This window comes from Astatotilapia calliptera, chromosome 22 (genome assembly GCF_964374335.1).
Source record: "Astatotilapia calliptera chromosome 22, fAstCal68.1, whole genome shotgun sequence".
NCBI lineage: Eukaryota > Metazoa > Chordata > Actinopteri > Cichliformes > Cichlidae > Astatotilapia > Astatotilapia calliptera.
The window spans coordinates 8,708,913-8,731,465 of NC_137442.1; the positions used below are offsets into that span (position 1 = coordinate 8,708,913).

The window sequence follows — 22,553 nt, forward strand, 5'->3', positions numbered from 1 at the left end:
TTGAAAGCTTTATTCTTTAATGGTTTCTATAAAACAGTTACTCATTATACAGCACATGTGAAACATACAACTTTTATGGAATTATGAAAATGTGTAAGATTATTTTTTTCATCTAATAAATTTAATGTGTCAAAATCTAATTATTTGAGAAAACCTGACATGTAGAGATTTGCGCCACAGGCATTTTTGGTCTAGGTGGCCCACTATGGTCGGTATAGTGGTATGTGTGTTATAGCATTACATTGTGTGTATGTGGTTTTAATTCATTGAAAGTCAAAGTATTGAAACACTGCAATACTTAAAGAGAACCATTTTCATTTTCTGTTAGCCTGTATCCAGGAAAATGTACATCAAACTATAATTCTTAGTATTCAGTATTTTTTTTTTAAAAGCTTTTCTGGAAGTTTTTAATGACATTTTTGCACGAGTTTAACAAGGAATTTGTTCTCTTATGGTTTTTTTTCTTTTTCGTTGCTCTTGGTGTTGCTACTGCTTTATCTTCAGCACTCCTACCGTTACCATTTTCATCCAAAATCTCTTATTTGTGTTTGTTTGTGTCCAGTATTCTACCATGTTCTCCTAGCCAACAGCCCAGTTTTCTAAATTCAGTCTGTTCCATCATTCTCCCTTTTCTGGCCATTTGTCTGCAACTCTGCTCCTGCCCACCCTCACCACGCAGTTTGTCCAAATTCTCTCCTTCAGCCACCTGCCTCCTCTGATCCACTATCACTCTACTCATTTTACATATTGACAAAAAAATAAAAATAAATGTTGCCCTCTTCTTTTTACTTTTTAAGATACCAAACCTAACTATGCATTTCATGCACATCTTGCATAAGGTTGCAGTTAAAGTCATTAGTTAGGTGAGGCTATTTTATAACTTTAGTGACTAATTCAAAAAAAACATAGTTGTCATTTCTATCTCAACTGTTCCTTCATTGACTCATGCCAGCTTAGTCTCAGCTTGCCCACATGTGTCCCAGTGTGTCAGATGAAATGCTAACTCCTGTTCAAGTCCACAGTCAAAGCCTGTCAGTGTGACCTCTTAAGAATGAATCAGCCTAATTTATATTCATACAAAGCTGTGTTCCCGTATTTAAACCAAAGTTCCTTCTCCATGATGATTTTCACACATCCTTTCTTCAGAGGTGTGTGATCACCACACCCAGGTTTTGCCACGCAACACTGAACATGATGATGATGGTTGATAAGTGTAAAAAAATGCAAATTTGGCACAGGAGAGCAAGTCGCTTTAGCTGCCACAAAAGCCTGGGCCGGGCTGGTCTTTGGATTATGTGATTAGCTTCGATGTAAAACATGGAGAGGGTCCCAAGAAGGAACTCTAGCTTTGGCAAAATAGAGTCTTAAATGACGGCTCCAATTTTTAGCTCAGACTGGTGTTTTAAACGAACTAAAATGGAACAAAGCATGTCGTAATTATATTTAATGATGAAGAGTCATTTACTTACACATACTTCAGCACAATATATCATCCTTGGGTCTGCGTCATATATTCCTTGATTGCATAATCTTGATTACACTTAATTAATCGTTACTAAACCCTGTAACTGCAAATGCACCAGGTAGAAAAAAAGTCTTGTATTAAACATTAAAAACAAGTGTGTGACGTTCCCATATAAATCCCCAGGATAAACAGGTTAGTTTGCTGTACTGTGATGGATTGAAAGTAAAGAACAGTGTGTGAGTGGTGCACAGTGGCTGTGGTTTCATGGTCAGAGTTAAGTTACGTCAAGTGTAGCGGAGATGAATTTATAGTTAAACTGAGATAAACTTAGATTCAGCCTCACATTTATGCAATTGCTATTACTAGGGAGAACACACATGAGGTTTTAAGGCCTGGACAAAATGAAAACCTTTTTAGATTGCTGAAAATAAAAAGGTATCACTATAGCCAGGTCCTAATTTTATAATTTCTTCACTCAGCTTTCCAGTCTCCAATATCATTGAAATGCAGCCAGATGCTACTCGTTTTATGCTTTTGCTCATTTTTTCACTTTTTCCTGACACACTTGCATTTATCTCTGTGCACCTGGCCTGCACACCTGCTGTCTTTGGAACATCTGCCCCCTTGTTTCCTTTTGATGGTGTGCCCATCAAAATAAAGTCCCACCCCTGCCTGCATGGAGTTTCAGCAGGGCTGAAGATTAAGCTCCCACATACCAACAAGCCATTATTAACTGACATACATGAAATGATCTCTTATACAATAATATCCGGCCCGTGAGCCGCACGTTTGACACTCCTGCACTAAACTGTTGAAGTTTCGATATTGTAAGTAGATCATTATATTGTTGCTTGAAATTTGTGATTGAAAAAATTGTCCTGAAAAAGAGAGCGAGAGTTGCATCTTCATTAAATATGCTGAAGTTGCCCCCTCGCAGCTGATCTGGTCGGAGATGGAAGGTACTTTTGAATTTTGCCTGAAAAGATCTGTCGGCATTTCTACCAAAACTCTGTTAAGTGGAAGGTTGCAGGATTTTACCAGGGAATCAATAAAAGTGAAATTTCTCTGTCATCCAATTAAAACAAAAAATCTATGCTCATGAAAACTTTTTGCCTATGGTTGGCTTTGGTTGATGAGGTGGATTTGATCATTTGCCAATCAGAAATTTTGCTCCTCCACTCTGCATGTTGGATTTTTCCTCACTCCTGAAATGCTGAAAATTATGCACATCTTTAGAGCAGTTAGTGTTGGAAACATATGTCAATATGTTTACACCTGTAGATAGTATTGCACTTGTAGATTAAGTATTCATAAACACAGTAAATACAGTGCTGAAGCCCTTTTTTTTTTTGTATTTATTCTTAACTCAGAGCTTATGGATAAGAAATTTCCCATTAACACTTTAAATAATATTTCACAAACAACTGTAACAGATTAAATGCACAACCGTGCACTAAATACACCTTACAATTTTCCTTAGAAAGACCTGGCTGCTTTTTTGGCAACATCCTTAGACCCATGCTTTGGATTTAAGTGGAAGCTTGCAGGATTTTAGCAGGTAAACAATAAAAGCGAAATTCATCACGTCCGCAGAGCTGTGAAAAGAAAAAATTTGTGAAAACCCAGGGCCTAGGGCCGCTGTGGTTTAGGAGTTAGAATAAATCTCCAGTCTTCATATCAATATATTTTTGGCTAAGATACTGAACCCTAAGTTGCCCTCGATGTTTCCATCGGAGTGTGAGTGTGACCATTAGACAAGATGCTCAGGTATACCGTGAAAAGCAAGCTAGTACAAATGGGTTAAAAAGGGTTAAAGAGTGTTGGAGCAGTACATCGAGTAGAAAAGTGCCATATAAATGTCAGTCCATTTATTAATAAGCTGTTAAAATAACACAGACATATTTTTCATGTTTTTTCAAATAGTTGCCTACTCACACATTCACCTGACACAAATCAACACTGGAACTAAACTAGATCTGTTTCTCCCACATTATTTAACTTTATTTACCTCTCATTGTCCTTCGCACGTGTCGGATCCGGACTTTTTTGGTTTGGGTCTTTAAATCCTTGTTTATTTGGAATTCTCTGTCTGTGCATTTTTTATGTTCTCATTTTGTAGTTTTCAGGTTTTGCTTTCTTTTTCCAAACCAATCCAACTTTTTTATATAACACTTTAAAAACAACAAAGTTGACCAAAGTGCTTTCCAATAATAAAACAGAGATAGCAGTTAAAACCATACATTAAGCAGACAAAGAAATAAATTGAAATAACAATAAAACAAATACATAAGTGAAAAAGAAGATAAAAACAAATCAGTATATATATTAAATATTAAAACATGAGTAAATTAGACAATAAGATATACAATGAATAAAATTAACAAAATAAAAAGATTAAGAGTGACCAACAGCTGACTAAAACTTTCTCATATATTTTTTAAATTTTCTTATATTTTGGCACCGTTTCAGCCTCTTAGTACCAACTGAGCATTGTGCAAACCTCACAAATATATTCAGTATTCAGCTCTTAGACTGGTTTCTTGAACATGATAGTGAGTTCAAATGGTTTCCACAGTCACCAGATCTCAATCCAGTAGAGCACCTTTGGGCTATGGTGGATGAGCCATATAAGTACCACACATGTACCAGTCACATCACATTCACATCATATGCTACTGCAAGGTGTTACTAATGAAATGGCCATTGAGTATATATTTTGGTCTGTGACAGAAACTATTGAAAAGGCACATCATAAGAAACATTTGTAGAGTTTTGGTTAAATTCACTGCGCTTTTTCAGATATTTTATTCACTACTTTGTACTTGCTTTGAATCCTTTACGTATATTATGTTGCATGAACAAAGTTAAATTAATCTGTTTTGTAAGTTACTTGTTCTGATGAATTATGAGTGACATTTTAATAATTGGGTGTCCTTGGCTCACCAACCTAGTTTCCTGCATATTTGTGGTGATATATCTGTCATTCTTTGCCAATTCAAATGTTAGCAAAGCAAAGCTATTATTATGCAGTGATTTGTCTCTTAGCCTACAGCAGAAATTCTAGTTTGTTCTATTATAATGTCACTCTCTGAGATTTCAAGTCACGCAGAGGGAGTGCTCTCATCTGTAATCTTTGAAGGCCACTTGCATGTTTTTGACACATTGTGTTCTTGAGAAACTTGAGACCACCACACCTGACTTTTGCCACTCGACAACAACAGTGAAAAATGTAAGAATACTCAAAACTTAACTTTAATCTTCATTGTCTGTTTGTTCTTGGTGTGAAAATCCACACGTAGGTGATGGAAACAAATGGCAGTTTCCTTATATACTCATTTGACATTACTTGGTAATTACATGCGAAACTTTGCACACAATGTTCCGTCCGTTTAAAGGATATGCAATATGTTCTCTTGTAGAAGCTAAGCTGTTTGTATTTGGGTTTTATTTTAGATTATAGATATAGTTAAAATATAAACAAGCCAATTTGTCTAATAACTTTGGAGCGTGCATGTAAAAATTGTCAAACAAACCCATTAATTACTTACCCATAACATGTTCTCACATGCATCTGTGGAATTTGATTTATCACAAGGTTTTCAGACAGTTTCCACAAACATGTCAGTCATAAGACATTGACGTTATCATTTTTATGTGACTAATGTCTTTGCATCTGGTTTACAACAAACAACAGGTGTTTTCCGTACAGTCTGTTTTGTGACACACTTTTTCTTGTTAGTAAGATAGAAAAGCCAATCACGCCTGTCGGGTTTCTTCTTTCCACACTTGAAAACCTGCCAAACCTGAGGGAAGCTGTAATACAAGGACAAAGCTCAGTGTAATCAGAGGGCATCCGGCTCTGCATGTCACAACCTGGCCGGCTTGATAAGGAAGCTTCGCACCAAGTCCAGTTTACACATTGCAAAAAGTAAAAAATATTGACTAGGAAAGTGAATGAAACCCTTGTGAAGAACCTTCACGACTCTTAAGAATCTGTACAGTCAACAAAGCTTACTTTATCTTATGCATAACTTTAATAAATCTCCTTACCTTTTGTACACTTAGAAAGAATCAATTTGCTCACCCTTATTGTTTTAGAGCACAATAGACATGCTCCGTGGAAGTCTGCAGGAATTCCTGGCATCCTGAGCTCAGTGCAAAGGATCTCCGGCTGTCTCACTCTCACACCCCCAGGCGAGGAGGCTGAACCTCAACAGGGGAGGGGCTTAGCTGGCCCTGCCTTATATCTGACCACTGAGGAGTGAATACCTCTGAGATGCTGGGAGCACTTCAGGGTTGTGGTATCTTTCATACCAGCTGAAGCTGAACGCTCGCCGGTGCAGAGCTGGGATATCATCCAAGCACGTTTGGGTAAGAGCAAGTTTATTTAAAATCTTTTTTTAGTTTGGTTGTGTAAAAATCAGCAGTGTCTTTGTTTTGGTTTTTCTAAAGAAAACAAACTTTTTCCTTGAGTTGCGTTTACATAAAACTGGAACCACATTTAGAAAATTATTTTCTTCAGAGTGAGAAAGTGGAGACTGCATTGGCAAAGTAAAACGAGAGGAAGCAGAACGTGTGTCTATCCTGTCCTGTTAGCCAACACCCTCAGATAAAAGGGAATGCGCACATTCCTCACTGATCACCTTTGACCGCCGCTGGTAAAATAAATGTGCCTGTATGTCACTAATGAGGCTTTCAACAAGTCTAAACACTGTGCTGACATCACCCTGGGATCTATTTACACAATGACTCCAAGACTTTCCGCAGTTACAGCTACAAAAACTGTTGTGCAACGCCTGAATCAGTGGTACTATGTTGCCTCATTCATTCCTAGCCAGTAAGTTGTATTTTATTGCTGGGGTGGCATTAAAAATGCACCACAATGGCTGAAGTGCACATAGGATGTAATTAGGCTTGTTGCTACAAGTGAGAGAAAGTTGTGAGCAATTTGCAGTTCAGTGTCAATCTTAAAACTGCTCTATTGATTCTCCACAAAAGCATGCTAGATTAGCTGTTTATCAATGCCAACATCTTGTCATCCAGACAGATCCTTGGCTCAACCTAAAGATTTACAGTTAGAATTATCATAACTTGTTCATGTCACGTGATTATATATTCCTTAGGAAGTATATAGTCCACTTTCTTACTGAACTGGTACTATTTTATATCAGTTGTTACTTGTGGTTCTTAAGACTTTCCTCATCTAAAATCAAAGTAAATAATTTAACTTTACAAGAAAATACAGAAGTCAGAGCTCACAAAAGTGATTCTTTGTTATGGTACTACTGTATAGTCTAATGTAACTAAATGCTCTTTTAACTTTAGTTCTACATTAGTGAGGCCTCTAATTAGTTCTCCTTAACACCATCACACAGCTGTGAAGTCAATTATGTTTTTTAGCACTGAGGTTCCAGAGTTGTTTGCTGGAGTCTGGTATGTTCAGGGGTGTGTCATGTATGCTGGTGCCAACAATAAAGCCCAGAAACACCTCTGCAAACCAAGTCTGACTAAGATCAACTGTAACTAAGAGTACTAGATAATTCTATTTCCACATTTGCAACAGTGTCACTAAAAATGGAACTTTATGATGAAATACACACGTGGCAGATCATACCTAATAAAGAGGCCTCTGAATATACACTCAGTTGTGCTTAGAGGTCTTATAAAGACAAAAAAGAAAGCGAAATCTTTTAAAAAGTCATTTATTTTATATCTGCTCTTGCATTGAACGGACAGTGCCTTCCTTCACTGAGGAAAAGGCATTTAGTGGAGAGACCAGTAAACAGTGAAGCTGTGTTTGCAGAGTTAGGTAACTTGTTAACTTTGTGCAGGAAATTTGCCTTTATGATATGACAAGCAAATTCAGATGGTGCCATAAATGTACAGTAAATGCTTGACAGCTTCAAAAACATTCAAATATTTACAAAGTGGGTGACGAACTCAAGATGTAAATTGAGCACTTGCAGGTAGAGATACCGAACTGCCACAGACCTGCTGCTCTTGTACAAATAAAGAGTTCAGCAGACCTCAGATCCACAGCTGTTTGTGTTACTCTGCTTATCTTGGTTACTTGGAGCATCTTTTTGCCACTTTATCAATAACAGCTGTTAAATACACTTCTCAGGTAGAGCAGCTCACACAGCCTAAACCAAACATTTTACCACAGTAAACAAGTGAAAATAATCACATACACAGTGGAGCTTTATCTGTGACTTAACAGTTAACATGTTTCTGAGTAGATTGGCTGAGTTTCAGTTCACACCCTTTTTTTCTGAGCCTTATTGTGTTGACTCCCACAGGTGTTATGACATCATTTGTGACAGTTACCAACCCCCACAAGGCTGAAAGACTGGTTCTCAGAAAATTGTGAAATCACTACATTTTTTTTTTGACACTTTTTATTTGTTTAGGAACATTTTTATGCAACAAGATAAAATAAAAAAAGAAAAAGAAAAAACAGAAACAGTATGAGGTCATGGGAAGCTAACATGCACCTGTACATACATCTGCACATCCACACATACATAGAAATCACTACATTTTTGTATGCAATAGTAATTACTAGCTATGAGAATAATTAACTGAGATTTTTTTGAAAATCTCTTTGTAAAGCTTTTTCAGTACAGTAACATCTCATGTACCACATAAGAATATGCTTAAAGGTTATACATTTGCTTTTATTATTCCCTGTTTTTCAGTTTAGTACCCTAAGTACAAGTGGATGTGTATAAATTTGGGTTATGTTGTAGAATTTGTAAACAAGCTCTTTATAAGTTCTTTAAATGGGGATTCTTTAAATTTAAAAGGGATTAATAAAGTTTTATCTAATCTAATCTCTAATCTAAATAATACTGGACCGGAATGCAAATCGATTCAGTTTTTTAAAACATTTATATATTATTTTACCTTGAAGCTGATATTTTTATGCCATGGTGACTTTAGCTCTTTTGTGACTTTTCTGGCTGACATAAAAAATGAGGGTCTAACAAGCAAACAAAACTCAGCCACAAGTTTATAAAACTTTTAATCTCTACTGGAACCCAAAACAAAGTTCTGCAGATTTAGACTTTGGTGCACAGGATTGCAAGAGATATGAACTCTTGTACTTGCAGTTATTGGTTTTCCTTTGCATGTTGTTGCAAAACAGGGCATCTGGCTGTTCCAGTTTTGACACACCATTAATATTGCCAAAAGCAAATGGGGGACGTTCTCACACATTATGTAATTAATAGCTTCTTTTGTTGTTGAATCTGTGCAGGGACATGATGAAATGATAAGAAAAACTATTAGAAAACAAAAAACAAAAGAGAGTATTGATGCATTAGAAACCTGCCCACATGGGTTTATAAGACACATACACACAGACTGTACAGTTAGGCTTTATTTTTATGGGGTGGGTGGGTCAGTCATGGACAGTAGTTGTTTGCAAGCAAGCCATACAGACTTGAATAATTGTCATGGTAACAACTTATAATTAAAGTATTACTAACATAGTAGGAAAAAAAAACATTTTACCTACATCCTGTGGATTGTCTCATATGCAGTCTGCATAGGTCAGTGATGAAATGGTGAGTATTTTACCCATATGTGATTTAGAAAGTTCATGAGAAATGTCATAAACTAATTTCAATATCAAATCATTAACACAAAGTTTAAGATCAAACTTATTACAACCGCCTTATCTTTCCAGGGACGGAGTTTCAAAGCCCTGAGATCGTAAAAACCAGGAAGCCACTGGCGTTGGATCTTGTATTTTGGAACAACAGAGAGCATCCAAGGCTGTCCACGTACTCCTAAGGAAATTGAAAGGTTTGATATTACAGTTGGAAGATAATATATTCCAAAACTTACACTACAATTAATAGAAATAAAACTAATTACCATCTATTTCAATTTCAATTGCTCCAGACTAGTTATTAAGTTATTTAAGCGATTCAGAGTTATGCTGGATACTAATGTGTTAATTTTACCAGACTTCAGTACTATTTGTCATTGCAAACTATTCTACAACCTTCTCTACCTTGCTGGAGTATATTCTCTATCACATTAGTCTCTATTACTAGTGAAAGGTCACTGTTGCATCCAGCATAAAACTCTGCCCAATTAATCTTGTGGTGCTCGCTGCTGTGGCGACCCCTTGTGGCAAGGGAAAAGCTGAAAATAGCTTTACAGTTAGTACATAACAATGTCACTGTCAAACATGTAACGTTAGAAATTGCATTATGGCGCAAAACAGCAGTAGTAAAAGAAATTTTTCGACAAAATGTCTTACTGCATCTAATTTGGTGAACGTCTGAATAATTTGTGTATAAAAAAATAACTGTATAAAAACCTGACAAGTTTTTTTTTTTTAACATACAAATCAATACATGTGTATTTTATAAGCAGTTTAACTGCAGTGTGCCCAAATGTATCTTAGAGCTGTGCTTTACAATTACTTACAATGCATAAAATACCATATACAAAACAAGCTCTGTAACTGTTTATGTGTTAACACAGCCCTTTAGGTCAAGATGGACACCAACCTTAAGGACGGCGGTGTGAAGCAAAATGCCTGCACAAAAGTCCATGAACCTGTGGCTGGTATATTTCTGGAAAAGACAAAGACAAAGATAACCATATATGAAGCCATGAAGAAGCGTATGCTTAAGCCAGGAACAGCACTGGCTCTGCTTGAAGCACAAGCTGCCACAGTAGGTATTGTAGATCCAGTAAGCAACCAAAAGCTTCCTGTAGAGGATGCTGTTAAAAAGGGAATAGTTGGATCAGAGATGAAAGACAAACTCCTTAAAGCAGAAAAAGCCATCACTGGGTATGTAGACCCCTACACCAACCAAATGATATCTGTATTCCAAGCTATGCAAAAAGATTTAGTTCCAAAAGATTATGGATTGAGGCTGCTGGAAGCACAGATAGCCACAAAAGGCCTGTTTGATCCTGTCGATAAGACAAATATTTCAGTTGACTCTGCAATTCAGAAGGGCTACTATGAAAAAGATTTGCTGAAGGACCAAATGTCAGAGCTCAGAGTGTTTTATCATCCAACTTTGCAACAAAATCTTAACTACAGAGGCCTCCAAAAGCAATGCATCGTGGAGCCCGATACAGGCCTGTTGCTTCTTCCTGTCTGCATCACCTTCAAAGGTCTGCGCAAAGGCATTTCCTCCACCGAGCTCCTTGAATCAAAGATCATCGACAAAGAAACATATGATAACCTGCAAAAGGGGAAGACCACAACACAGGACGTGATGTTGATTGAAACAGTGAAAGAATACCTGGAAGGCAAAGGCAGCATTGCAGGCATTGCTATACTCTCAACCAATCAGAGAATGAGCATTTATAAAGCCATGAAGCAAGGCATACTGATGCCTGGGACATCACTTGTTCTCTTGGAGGCACAAGCTGCTACTGGATACATGATTGATCCTGTAGAAAATAAAAAGTACACTGTGGATGAAGCTGTCAAAAGCAAACTTATTGGCCCAGAATATCATGCAAAGCTGCTCTCTGCTGAGCGGGCAGTAACCGGATACAAAGACCCATACACCAGTGAAACTATATCCCTGTTTCAAGCACTCTCAAAAGACCTCATCGTCAAACAACATGGAATCCGCCTACTTGAAGCACAAATTGCTACAGGTGGAATAATTGATCCAATCAACAGTCACAGACTTCCTACAGAAGTGGCCTTTAAGAGAGGTTATTTTGATGAACAAATGAATGCCATATTGGAGGATTCAGGGGATGACACAAAAGGCTTTTTTGATCCAAACACAGAAGAAAATCTAACCTATCTTCAGTTGATGGAAAGGTGTGTCACTGATCCTGCTACTGGACTCTGCCTCCTTCCTTTGCGTGATAAATCAGATGGGCTAAATTTTGATTTCATTGACTACCAAACTAAAACAGCCTTCAAGATGGAGAAAGTGAAAGTGACATATGGCAAATATACAGGAATGACAGTATCTCTGTGGGAACTTCTGATGTCAGAATATTTTGATGAAAACCAGAGGCAAGACATCTTTCGAAAATACAGAGAGGGGAAGATAACTATCAAGATGATCATTTCAACAGTTCTGGAAGTGATAGAAAAGTCAGTGAAAACAACTCAAGTCGTCTTTGAAGGTATCAGAGACACTGTTACAGCCAAGCAGCTTGTGGAAGCAGATATCATTAGTCAGGAGGTCCTAGAGGACCTGAAGAAGGGAAAGAAGTCAGTGAAGGAAGTCATTGAAGATGAAAATGTAAATGTGTACTTAAAAGGTAAAGACAGCATCGCAGGTATTATGCTTCCTGATTCTCAAATCATGACCATCTACCAGGCCAAACAGAAAGGAAAGCTGATGCCAGGAACTGCTCTGATTCTACTGGAGGCACAGGCAGCAACAGGGTTCATTATTGACCCTATTGGAAATAGAAAGTTTTCAGTTGATGATGCTGTCAAAGCAAAGATTGTGGGGCCTGATGTGTGTCAAAAGCTGCGATCGGCAGAGAAAGCGGTTACTGGATACAAAGATCCATACACTGGAGAAATAATTTCTTTGTTCCAAGCAATGCAAAAAGACCTGATCCTAAAAGACCATGGCATTAGGCTCCTGGAGGCCCAAATTGCCACTGGTGGGATCATCGACCCAGTGAACAGCCATCGCATACCTGTCCATGTGGCCTATAAGAAGGGGTACTTTAATGAAGAAATGAATCAGATCCTGGATGATCCAAGTGATGACACCAAGGGATTCTTTGACCCCAACACCCACGAGAACCTGACATACTTGCAGCTCATGGCCAGATGTGTAACAGATCCTAGTACAGGCCTGTGCCTCTTACCTCTCAAAGGCAAGAGCAACAAAATAAAGATAGATGACAACATTAGGGAATTGTTTAAAACAACAATAGTTACTGTAAAGTACGGTAGGTTCAAGGGCAAACGCACAACATTGTGGGATCTTATCAACTCAGAATATCTGTCTGAAGACAAACGACAGGAGTTTTTCAAGCTCTTCAGGTCAAAGAAAATCACAATTCAGCAACTAACTGAGACCATTGTAGAGATCATTGAGAGTAAGGAGATACGACAGCAAGAAGGACTGAAGTTTGAAGGTCTCAGAGGAGAAGTCTCTGCTGTGGATCTTTTGGATCTTAAAATTGTGGATAAAAACACCTACAACAGTTTGATCACTGGAAACATGACAAGCAGTGATGTGATGAAAATGGACAGTGTGAGAGCCTACCTACAAGGAAAAAGCTGTGTAGCTGGGTTGATACTGCAACCTTCAAATAAAAAACTAAGCATTCACGAGGCACAGAGAATTGGCATTCTTGCACCTGGGACTGCCCTTTGCCTCCTTGAAGCACAAGCAGCTACAGGATTTGTTGTTGATCCTCTGAATAACAAAAAACTTACAGTTGAACAAGCTCTCAAAGAAAAGTTGATTAGTCCACAGATGTATGAAAAACTTTTGTCTGCGGAAAGAGCAGTCACTGGTTACAAAGATCCATACACAGGTCAGAAGATCTCGCTCTTCCAAGCGTTGAAAAAAGATCTTATTGTCAACCAGCATGGCATTCGTTTACTTGAGGCCCAGATTGCTACAGGTGGTATCATCGATCCCTTAAAGTGTCTCCACTTACCCCTTGAAGTTGCATACAAGAAGGGATATTTTGATGAAGAACTTAATCAAATCCTAACAGACCCAACTGATGACACAAAGGGCTTTTTTGACCCAAACACAAAAGAAAATCTGACATACATGGAGATGTTGGGGAGATGTGTGAAAGACAAGGAAACTGGACTGTTTCTCCTGCCACTGAATGACACACCAAAAGCTACAGCTACAAAGATAAAGATATATTCTGACACAGAGATTAAGGAAGAGTTTGAAAAGACAAGTGTCAGCATATCTGTAGGACACTATTCTGGAAAATCGGTTACTCTATGGGACTTGATTCATTCTGGCTACTTTACTGAGGATCAGCGACTTGAACTGATTGAAAAGTACAGAACAAGGCAGATTAGTACCCAGACCATAATCACATTAGTGATTACCACAATAGAAAAACTGGAGAAGACTGAAACTCCCAAAATGATAATGGGTCTGAGAAAGCATGTCACTGCAAAACAACTACTGGATTCTGAAATCATTGATGCAGAAACATTTAAACAGGTGAAAGAAGGAAAACTCAATTTAGAAACAATAGCGCAGAGTGAACCTGTGAGAGGATACCTAAAAGGATCTGGAAGCATTGCTGGAGTGAAGGTTTATCCATCCCAGAAAGTGATGAGCATATATGAAGCAAGAAATGAAGACCTGTTGACACCTGGCATTGCACTTCTACTACTTGAAGCTCAAGCTGCAACAGGATGGATCATTGATCCCCTCAAAAATGAGTTCCATGCTGTGGAAGAGGCTGTAAAAGGAAGACTGATTGGGCCAGATGTACGTGAGCAACTTCTCTCAGCTGAACGAGCTGTCACTGGGTATAAAGATCCATATACAGATGTGACAATATCACTGTTTGAAGCCATGCAAAAAAAGCTGAGAGAAAGAACCTATGGCCTTCGGATACTTGATGTGCAGATAGCAACAGGAGGAATTATTGACCCAAATCAAAGTCACAGACTGCCAATTCATATTGCTATCAAAAAAGGATGTCTGGATGAAGAAACTCAAAAAATTCTGTTGAACCCCACAGATGATGAAAAAGGATTCTTTGACCCAAATACCAAAGAAAAACTGTCATACAGTCCGCTCATGAATAGATGTGAGAAAGATGATAAAACTGGGCTACTTCTCCTACCGCTGCATGAAGAAAAAGCCCGTGTATTTCACACAGATGAGCAAATCGAGCATGCTTTGAAAAACAAAATGATGACCTTGAATGTGGGAAAATTTAAAAACAAGGAGGTCACACTGTGGGAAGTGCTGCTATCTGAATACATATCAGAACAAAAAAGGGAGCAGCTTATACAGCAATACCGGACAGGAGTGACCAAAATTGAGGAGATGATTGAAATACTCACAGTTATAGTCACAGAGGTATCATCCAAGGAAAGAAAGTTCAAAGGACTACGAAAACAAGTCTCAGCCAGTGAATTATTTGAGTCAAAGATCATCTCAAAGGACCTTTTCACCCAAATTATAAAAGGTGAAGTAACAGAAGAAACTGTTGTCAAAATGGAAAATATTCAGAAGTATCTTGGAGCAACAAACTGTATAGCAGGTGTGAGAGTTGAATCAACAAAAAAGATGATGAGTATCTATGAAGCTAAAAGCAAAGGTCTGCTGACTCCAGGTACCTCTCTGGTTCTGCTGGAAGCCCAAGCTGCCACAGGCTTCATCATTGACCCAATCAACAACAAGAAACTTTCTGTAGAAGAAGCTGTGGCTCAAGGAGTGGTTGGGAAGGAGTGGGAAAAAAAACTGATCTCAGCAGAAAGGGCAGTGACAGGATACAAAGATCCGTACACTGGACAAACAATTTCTTTGTTCCAGGCCTTGAAAAAGGATCTCATTGTGAAAGATCATGGAATTCGTCTCCTTGAAGCTCAAATTGCAACTGGAGGCATAATCGATCCAGTCCATAGCCATCGAGTCCCCATACAGGTGGCATATCAGAGAGGTTACTTTGATGAAGAAATGAACCAGATTTTATCTGATGCTGATGATGACACCAAGGGCTTCTTTGACCCCAACACTCAGGAGAACCTCACATATCTCCAGCTGATTGAGAGGTGCGTCAGAGACCCAAATACAGAGCTTAACTTACTGTCTATTGTGAAGAAAGGAGAGTTTTACTTCTTTGTGGATGAGGCAACTAAATGTATTCTGAAGTCTACAACAACAACCCGAGCTGAAGGAAAATACAGAGGTCAAACAGTGTCTCTCTGGGATCTGCTCTATTCCAAATACATCACTGAGGAGAAGCGGAGAGACCTTGTGCAACAGTACAAGGCTGGATCAATCACAATAGAGCGCTTTTTAGAAATCATCCTGACAATCATTGAGCAGCATACACAAGACACAACCTCATCATCTTCTTCAATTGTCATGTCCCAACCACCAGAAACTAAAGTAGATGGTAGCACAACAAAAACTACTGTAACCACAACAATTACAGAAACTAGTGAAGTTGAAAAGTTCCATGGAATCAGAAAAGATGTCTCTGCTACTGAGCTGCTCAAATCCAAAATCATTGATGAGAAACTCTACAAAGATCTTAGCGCTGGAAAAGTTACAGTAACAGAAGTAAGTGAAATGGATTCAGTGCGCAAATACCTTGAGGGGACCAACAGCATTGCAGGAGTTTATCTTCAGTCCACCCACGAAACCCTCAGTATCTATGAAGCTAAAAGCAAAGGTCTGCTGACTCCAGGTACATCTCTGGTTCTGCTGGAAGCCCAAGCTGCCACAGGCTTTATCATTGACCCAGTCAACAACAAAAAGCTTTCTGTAGAGGAAGCTGTGGCTCAAGGAGTGGTTGGGAAAGACTGGGAAAAAAAACTGATCTCAGCAGAAAAGGCAGTGACAGGATACAAAGATCCGTACACTGGAAAAACAATTTCTTTGTTCCAGGCCTTGAAAAAAGATCTCATTGTGAAAGATCATGGAATTCGTCTCCTTGAAGCTCAAATTGCAACTGGAGGAATAATTGACCCAGTGCACAGTCACAGAGTGCCTGTACAAGTGGCATATGAAAGAGGTTACTTTGATGAAGAAATGAACCAGATTTTATCGGATCCTGATGATGACACCAAGGGCTTCTTTGACCCCAACACTAAGGAGAACCTCACATACCTCCATCTAGTTGAGAGGTGTATTACAGATCCCATTACAGGCCTCAGTTTACTTGTCATTGTCAAGAAAGGAGAGTTTTACTTCTTTGTGGATGAGGCAACTAAACGTATTCTGAAGTCTACAACAACAACCCGAGCTGGAGGAAAATACAGAGGAAAAACAGTGTCTCTCTGGGATCTACTCTACTCCAAATATATAATTGAAGAGAAGCGGAGAGACCTTGTGCAACAGTACAAGGGTGGATCAATCACAATAGAGCGCTTTTTAGAAATCATCCTGACAATCATTGAGCAGCATACACAAGACACAACCTCATCATCTTCTTCAATTGTCATGTCCCAACCACCAGAAACTAAAGTAGACAGTAGCACAACAAAAACTACCATCACCACTACAATTACAGAAACTAGTGAAGTTGAAAAGTTCCATGGAATCAGAAAGGATGTCTCTGCTACTGAGCTGCTCAAATCCAAAATCATTGATGAGAAACTCTACAAAGATCTTAGCGCTGGAAAAGTTACAGTAACAGAAGTAAGTGAAATGGATTCAGTGCGCAAATACCTTGAGGGGACCAACAGCATTGCAGGAGTTTATCTTCAGTCCACCAAAAAGATAATGAGTATCTATGAAGCTAAAAGCAAAGGTCTGCTGACTCCAGGTACATCTCTGGTTCTGCTGGAAGCCCAAGCTTCCACAGGCTTTATCATTGACCCAGTCAACAACAAAAAGCTTTCTGTAGAGGAAGCTGTGGCTCAAGGAGTGGTTGGGAAAGAGTGGAAAAACAAACTGATCTCAGCAGAAAGGGCAGTGACAGGATACAAAGATCCGTACACTGGAAAAACAATTTCTTTGTTCCAGGCCTTGAAAAAAGATCTCATTGTGAAAGATCATGGAATTCGTCTCCTTGAAGCTCAAATTGCAACTGGAGGAATAATTGACCCAGTGCACAGTCACAGAGTGCCTGTACAAGTGGCATATGAAAGAGGTTACTTTGATGAAGAAATGAACCAGATTTTATCGGATCCTGATGATGACACCAAGGGCTTCTTTGACCCCAACACTAAGGAGAACCTCACATACCTCCATCTAGTTGAGAGGTGTATTACAGATCCCATTACAGGCCTCAGTTTACTTGTCATTGTCAAGAAAGGAGAGTTTTACTTCTTTGTGGATGAGGCAACTAAACGTATTCTGAAGTCTACAACAACAACCCGAGCTGGAGGAAAATACAGAGGTCAAACAGTGTCTCTCTGGGATCTACTCTACTCCAAATACATCACTGAGGAGAAGCGGAGAGACCTTGTGCAACAGTACAAGGCTGGATCAATCACAATAGAGCGCTTTTTAGAAATCATCCTGACAATCATTGAGCAGCATACACAAGACACAACCTCATCATCTTCTTCAATTGTCATGTCCCAACCACCAGAAACTAAAGTAGACAGTAGCACAACAAAAACTAGCATTACCACTACAATTACAGAAACTAGTGAAGTTGAAAAGTTCCATGGAATCAGAAAAGATGTCTCTGCTACTGAGCTGCTCAAATCCAAAATCATTGATGAGAAACTCTACAAAGATCTTAGCGCTGGAAAAGTTACAGTAACAGAAGTAAGTGAAATGGATTCAGTGCGCAAATACCTTGAGGGGACCAACAGCATTGCAGGAGTTTATGTTCAGTCCACCAAAAAGACAATGAGTATCTATGAAGCTAAAAGCAAAGGTCTGCTGACTCCAGGTACATCTCTGGTTCTGCTGGAAGCCCAAGCTGCCACAGGCTTTATCATTGACCCAGTCAACAACAAAAAGCTTTCTGTAGAGGAAGCTGTGGCTCAAGGAGTGGTTGGGAAAGAGTGGAAAAACAAACTGATCTCAGCAGAAAGGGCAGTGACAGGATACAAAGATCCGTACACTGGAAAAACAATTTCTTTGTTCCAGGCCTTGAAAAAAGATCTCATTGTGAAAGATCATGGAATTCGTCTCCTTGAAGCTCAAATTGCAACTGGAGGAATAATTGACCCAGTGCACAGTCACAGAGTGCCTGTACAAGTGGCATATGAAAGAGGTTACTTTGATGAAGAAATGAACCAGATTTTATCGGATCCTGATGATGACACCAAGGGCTTCTTTGACCCCAACACTAAGGAGAACCTCACATACCTCCAGCTGGTTGAGAGGTGTATTACAGATCCCATTACAGGCCTCAGTTTACTTGTCATTGTCAAGAAAGGAGAGTTTTACTTCTTTGTGGACGAGGCAACTAAACGTATTCTGAAGTCTACAACAACAACCCGAGCTGGAGGAAAATACAGAGGAAAAACTGTGACTCTCTGGGATCTACTCTACTCCAAATACATCACTGAGGAGAAGCGGAGAGACCTTGTGCAACAGTACAAGGCTGGATCAATCACAATAGAGCGCTTTTTAGAAATCATCCTGACAATCATTGAGCAGCATACACAAGACACAACCTCATCATCTTCTTCAATTGTCATGTCCCAGCCACCAGAAACTAAAGTAGACAGTAGCACAACAAAAACTACCATCACCACTACAATTACAGAAACTAGTGAAGTTGAAAAGTTCCATGGAATCAGAAAAGATGTCTCTGCTACTGAGCTGCTCAAATCCAAAATCATTGATGAGAAACTCTACAAAGATCTTAGCGCTGGAAAAGTTACAGTAACAGAAGTAAGTGAAATGGATTCAGTGCGCAAATACCTTGAGGGGACCAACAGCATTGCAGGAGTTTATCTTCAGTCCACCAAAAAGACAATGAGTATCTATGAAGCTAAAAGCAAAGGTCTGCTGACTCCAGGTACATCTCTGGTTCTGCTGGAAGCCCAAGCTGCCACAGGCTTTATCATTGACCCAGTCAACAACAAAAAGCTTTCTGTAGAGGAAGCTGTGGCTCAAGGAGTGGTTGGGAAAGAGTGGAAAAACAAACTGATCTCAGCAGAAAGGGCAGTGACAGGATACAAAGATCCGTACACTGGAAAAACAATTTCTTTGTTCCAGGCCTTGAAAAAAGATCTCATTGTGAAAGATCATGGAATTCGTCTCCTTGAAGCTCAAATTGCAACTGGAGGAATAATTGACCCAGTGCACAGTCACAGAGTGCCTGTACAAGTGGCATATGAAAGAGGTTACTTTGATGAAGAAATGAACCAGATTTTATCGGATCCTGATGATGACACCAAGGGCTTCTTTGACCCCAACACTAAGGAGAACCTCACATACCTCCATCTAGTTGAGAGGTGTATTACAGATCCCATTACAGGCCTCAGTTTACTTGTCATTGTCAAGAAAGGAGAGTTTTACTTCTTTGTGGACGAGGCAACTAAACGTATTCTGAAGTCTACAACAACAACCCGAGCTGGAGGAAAATACAGAGGTCAAACAGTGTCTCTCTGGGATCTACTCTACTCCAAATACATCACTGAGGAGAAGCGGAGAGACCTTGTGCAACAGTACAAGGGTGGATCAATCACAAAAGAGCGCTTTTTGGAAATCATCCTGACAATCATTGAGCAGCATACACAAGACACAACCTCATCATCTTCTTCAATTGTCATGTCCCAACCACCAGAAACTAAAGCAGATAGTAGCACAACAAAAACTACTGTAACCACAACAATTACAGAAACTAGTGAAGTTGAAAAGTTCCATGGAATCAGAAAAGATGTCTCTGCTACTGAGCTGCTCAAATCCAAAATCATCGATGAGAAGCTCTACAAAGATCTTAGCGCTGGAAAAGTTACAGTAACAGAAGTAAGTGAAATGGATTCAGTGCGCAAATACCTTGAGGGGACCAACAGCATTGCAGGAGTTTATCTTCAGTCCACCCACGAAACCCTCAGTATCTATGAAGCTAAAAGCAAAGGTCTGCTGACTCCAGGTACATCTCTGGTTCTGCTGGAAGCCCAAGCTGCCACAGGCTTTATCATTGACCCAGTCAACAACAAAAAGCTTTCTGTAGAGGAAGCTGTGGCTCAAGGAGTGGTTGGGAAAGACTGGGAAAAAAAACTGATCTCAGCAGAAAAGGCAGTGACAGGATACAAAGATCCGTACACTGGAAAAACAATTTCTTTGTTCCAGGCCTTGAAAAAAGATCTCATTGTGAAAGATCATGGAATTCGTCTCCTTGAAGCTCAAATTGCAACTGGAGGAATAATTGACCCAGTGCACAGTCACAGAGTGCCTGTACAAGTGGCATATGAAAGAGGTTACTTTGATGAAGAAATGAACCAGATTTTATCGGATCCTGATGATGACACCAAGGGCTTCTTTGACCCCAACACTAAGGAGAACCTCACATACTTCCAGCTGGTTGAGAGGTGTATTACAGATCCCATTACAGGCCTCAGTTTACTTGTCATTGTCAAGAAAGGAGAGTTTTACTTCTTTGTGGACGAGGCAACTAAACGTATTCTGAAGTCTACAACAACAACCCGAGCTGGAGGAAAATACAGAGGAAAAACTGTGACTCTCTGGGATCTACTCTACTCCAAATATATAATTGAAGAGAAGCGGAGAGACCTTGTGCAACAGTACAAGGGTGGATCAATCACAATAGAGCGCTTTTTAGAAATCATCCTGACAATCATTGAGCAGCATACACAAGACACAACCTCATCATCTTCTTCAATTGTCATGTCCCAACCACCAGAAACTAAAGTAGACAGTAGCACAACAAAAACTACCATCACCACTACAATTACAGAAACTAGTGAAGTTGAAAAGTTCCATGGAATCAGAAAAGATGTCTCTGCTACTGAGCTGCTCAAATCCAAAATCATTGATGAGAAACTCTACAAAGATCTTAGCGCTGGAAAAGTTACAGTAACAGAAGTAAGTGAAATGGATTCAGTGCGCAAATACCTTGAGGGGACCAACAGCATTGCAGGAGTTTATCTTCAGTCCACCAAAAAGACAATGAGTATCTATGAAGCTAAAAGCAAAGGTCTGCTGACTCCTGGTACATCTCTGGTTCTGCTGGAAGCCCAAGCTGCCACAGGCTTTATCATTGACCCAGTCAACAACAAAAAGCTTTCTGTAGAGGAAGCTGTGGCTCAAAGAGTGGTTGGGAAAGAGTGGAAAAACAAACTGATCTCAGCAGAAAAGGCAGTGACAGGATACAAAGATCCGTACACTGGAAAAACAATTTCTTTGTTCCAGGCCTTGAAAAAAGATCTCATTGTGAAAGATCATGGAATTCGTCTCCTTGAAGCTCAAATTGCAACTGGAGGAATAATTGACCCAGTGCACAGTCACAGAGTGCCTGTACAAGTGGCATATGAAAGAGGTTACTTTGATGAAGAAATGAACCAGATTTTATCGGATCCTGATGATGACACCAAGGGCTTCTTTGACCCCAACACTAAGGAGAACCTCACATACCTCCATCTGGTTGAGAGGTGTATTACAGATCCCATTACAGGCCTCAGTTTATTCCCACTACAGAAGTGAACAGCAATTCGCTTCTTTAATAACTGAATATAGCATAAAAAAAAGCTTCTTTCTGAACTAAAAAAAAGATACTTTAGAAGTTGTACTTAACATGTGAAGACAATATACTGCAATATTATCATTACTAAAATATGAACCAGGAGATTGATTACAAAAGACCTTTGCCTATTTGCTTTTATTGTACAATTTTGGAAGTGTAATAAATGCATATATGTTTTTTTTTTAAAGAAAAAAACCCATTTATAATTACCAAAGAAAATGGAACAATTGTTTTTATTGTAGAAAGTGGTCACAGAACTGACATACACAATGGAATTAATACATTTTTAATTGAGAGACATAAACCAAAGACTGTGCTTACAACCACTATTGTAACCAAAATTCAGCATTTACATTTAATTTGCACCTAGTAAAGCTGAAAATCCCGGCTTTATATAAATCAATATACATAGTAAAGAGGTCTTAAGTCTCTTTATGTCTTTGCTTTTTAAAATGTTGAATTTTTAATGCTGTTTTTATGGTTTACCATTTTTCATGTTGTTGTGGGACATATGACTCTGTTTCTTTTACACTCATGGAAGTAGTTGAGTCAAGACAGACCCAAGTTTAATTAACCTAAATGGGTAGTGCTGTTTCAAATTTGGGCAAAAATTGAATGTGGGTACATTTAAAATACTTTTTTTGCCCTTGTTTTTGTTTAGTCTGTTATTTGGCCCAATAAACAAGTGAATACTATATTGTGTCTTTTATTATCAAACACTCTCCTTTGACCATGTTTACATTATTGGAAAAATCATATAGGCACTTAGATCCATTCATGTATT

At 39.0% G+C, this 22,553-nt stretch overlaps 1 protein-coding gene across 1 annotated transcript; it reads left to right on the top strand.

Moving 5' to 3' along the window:
• Positions 1-5,718: 5,718 nt before the first annotated feature.
• Positions 5,719-22,464, top strand: eppk1 (epiplakin 1). The gene is made up of 3 exons (XM_026156773.2): positions 5,719-5,836; positions 9,156-9,274; positions 9,965-22,464. The coding sequence occupies exon 3, from the start codon at positions 9,979-9,981 to the stop codon at positions 21,727-21,729; it is 11,751 nt and encodes a 3,916-aa protein (XP_026012558.2). The 5' UTR covers positions 5,719-5,836; positions 9,156-9,274; positions 9,965-9,978; the 3' UTR covers positions 21,730-22,464.
• The last annotated feature ends 89 nt before the right edge of the window (positions 22,465-22,553 follow it).

What these genes read in the sequence shown, in the direction of transcription:
- eppk1 (XM_026156773.2), top strand. Translation starts at nt 9,979, where the DNA reads ATGGACACCAACCTTAAGGACGGCGGTGTGAAGCAAAATGCCTGCACA.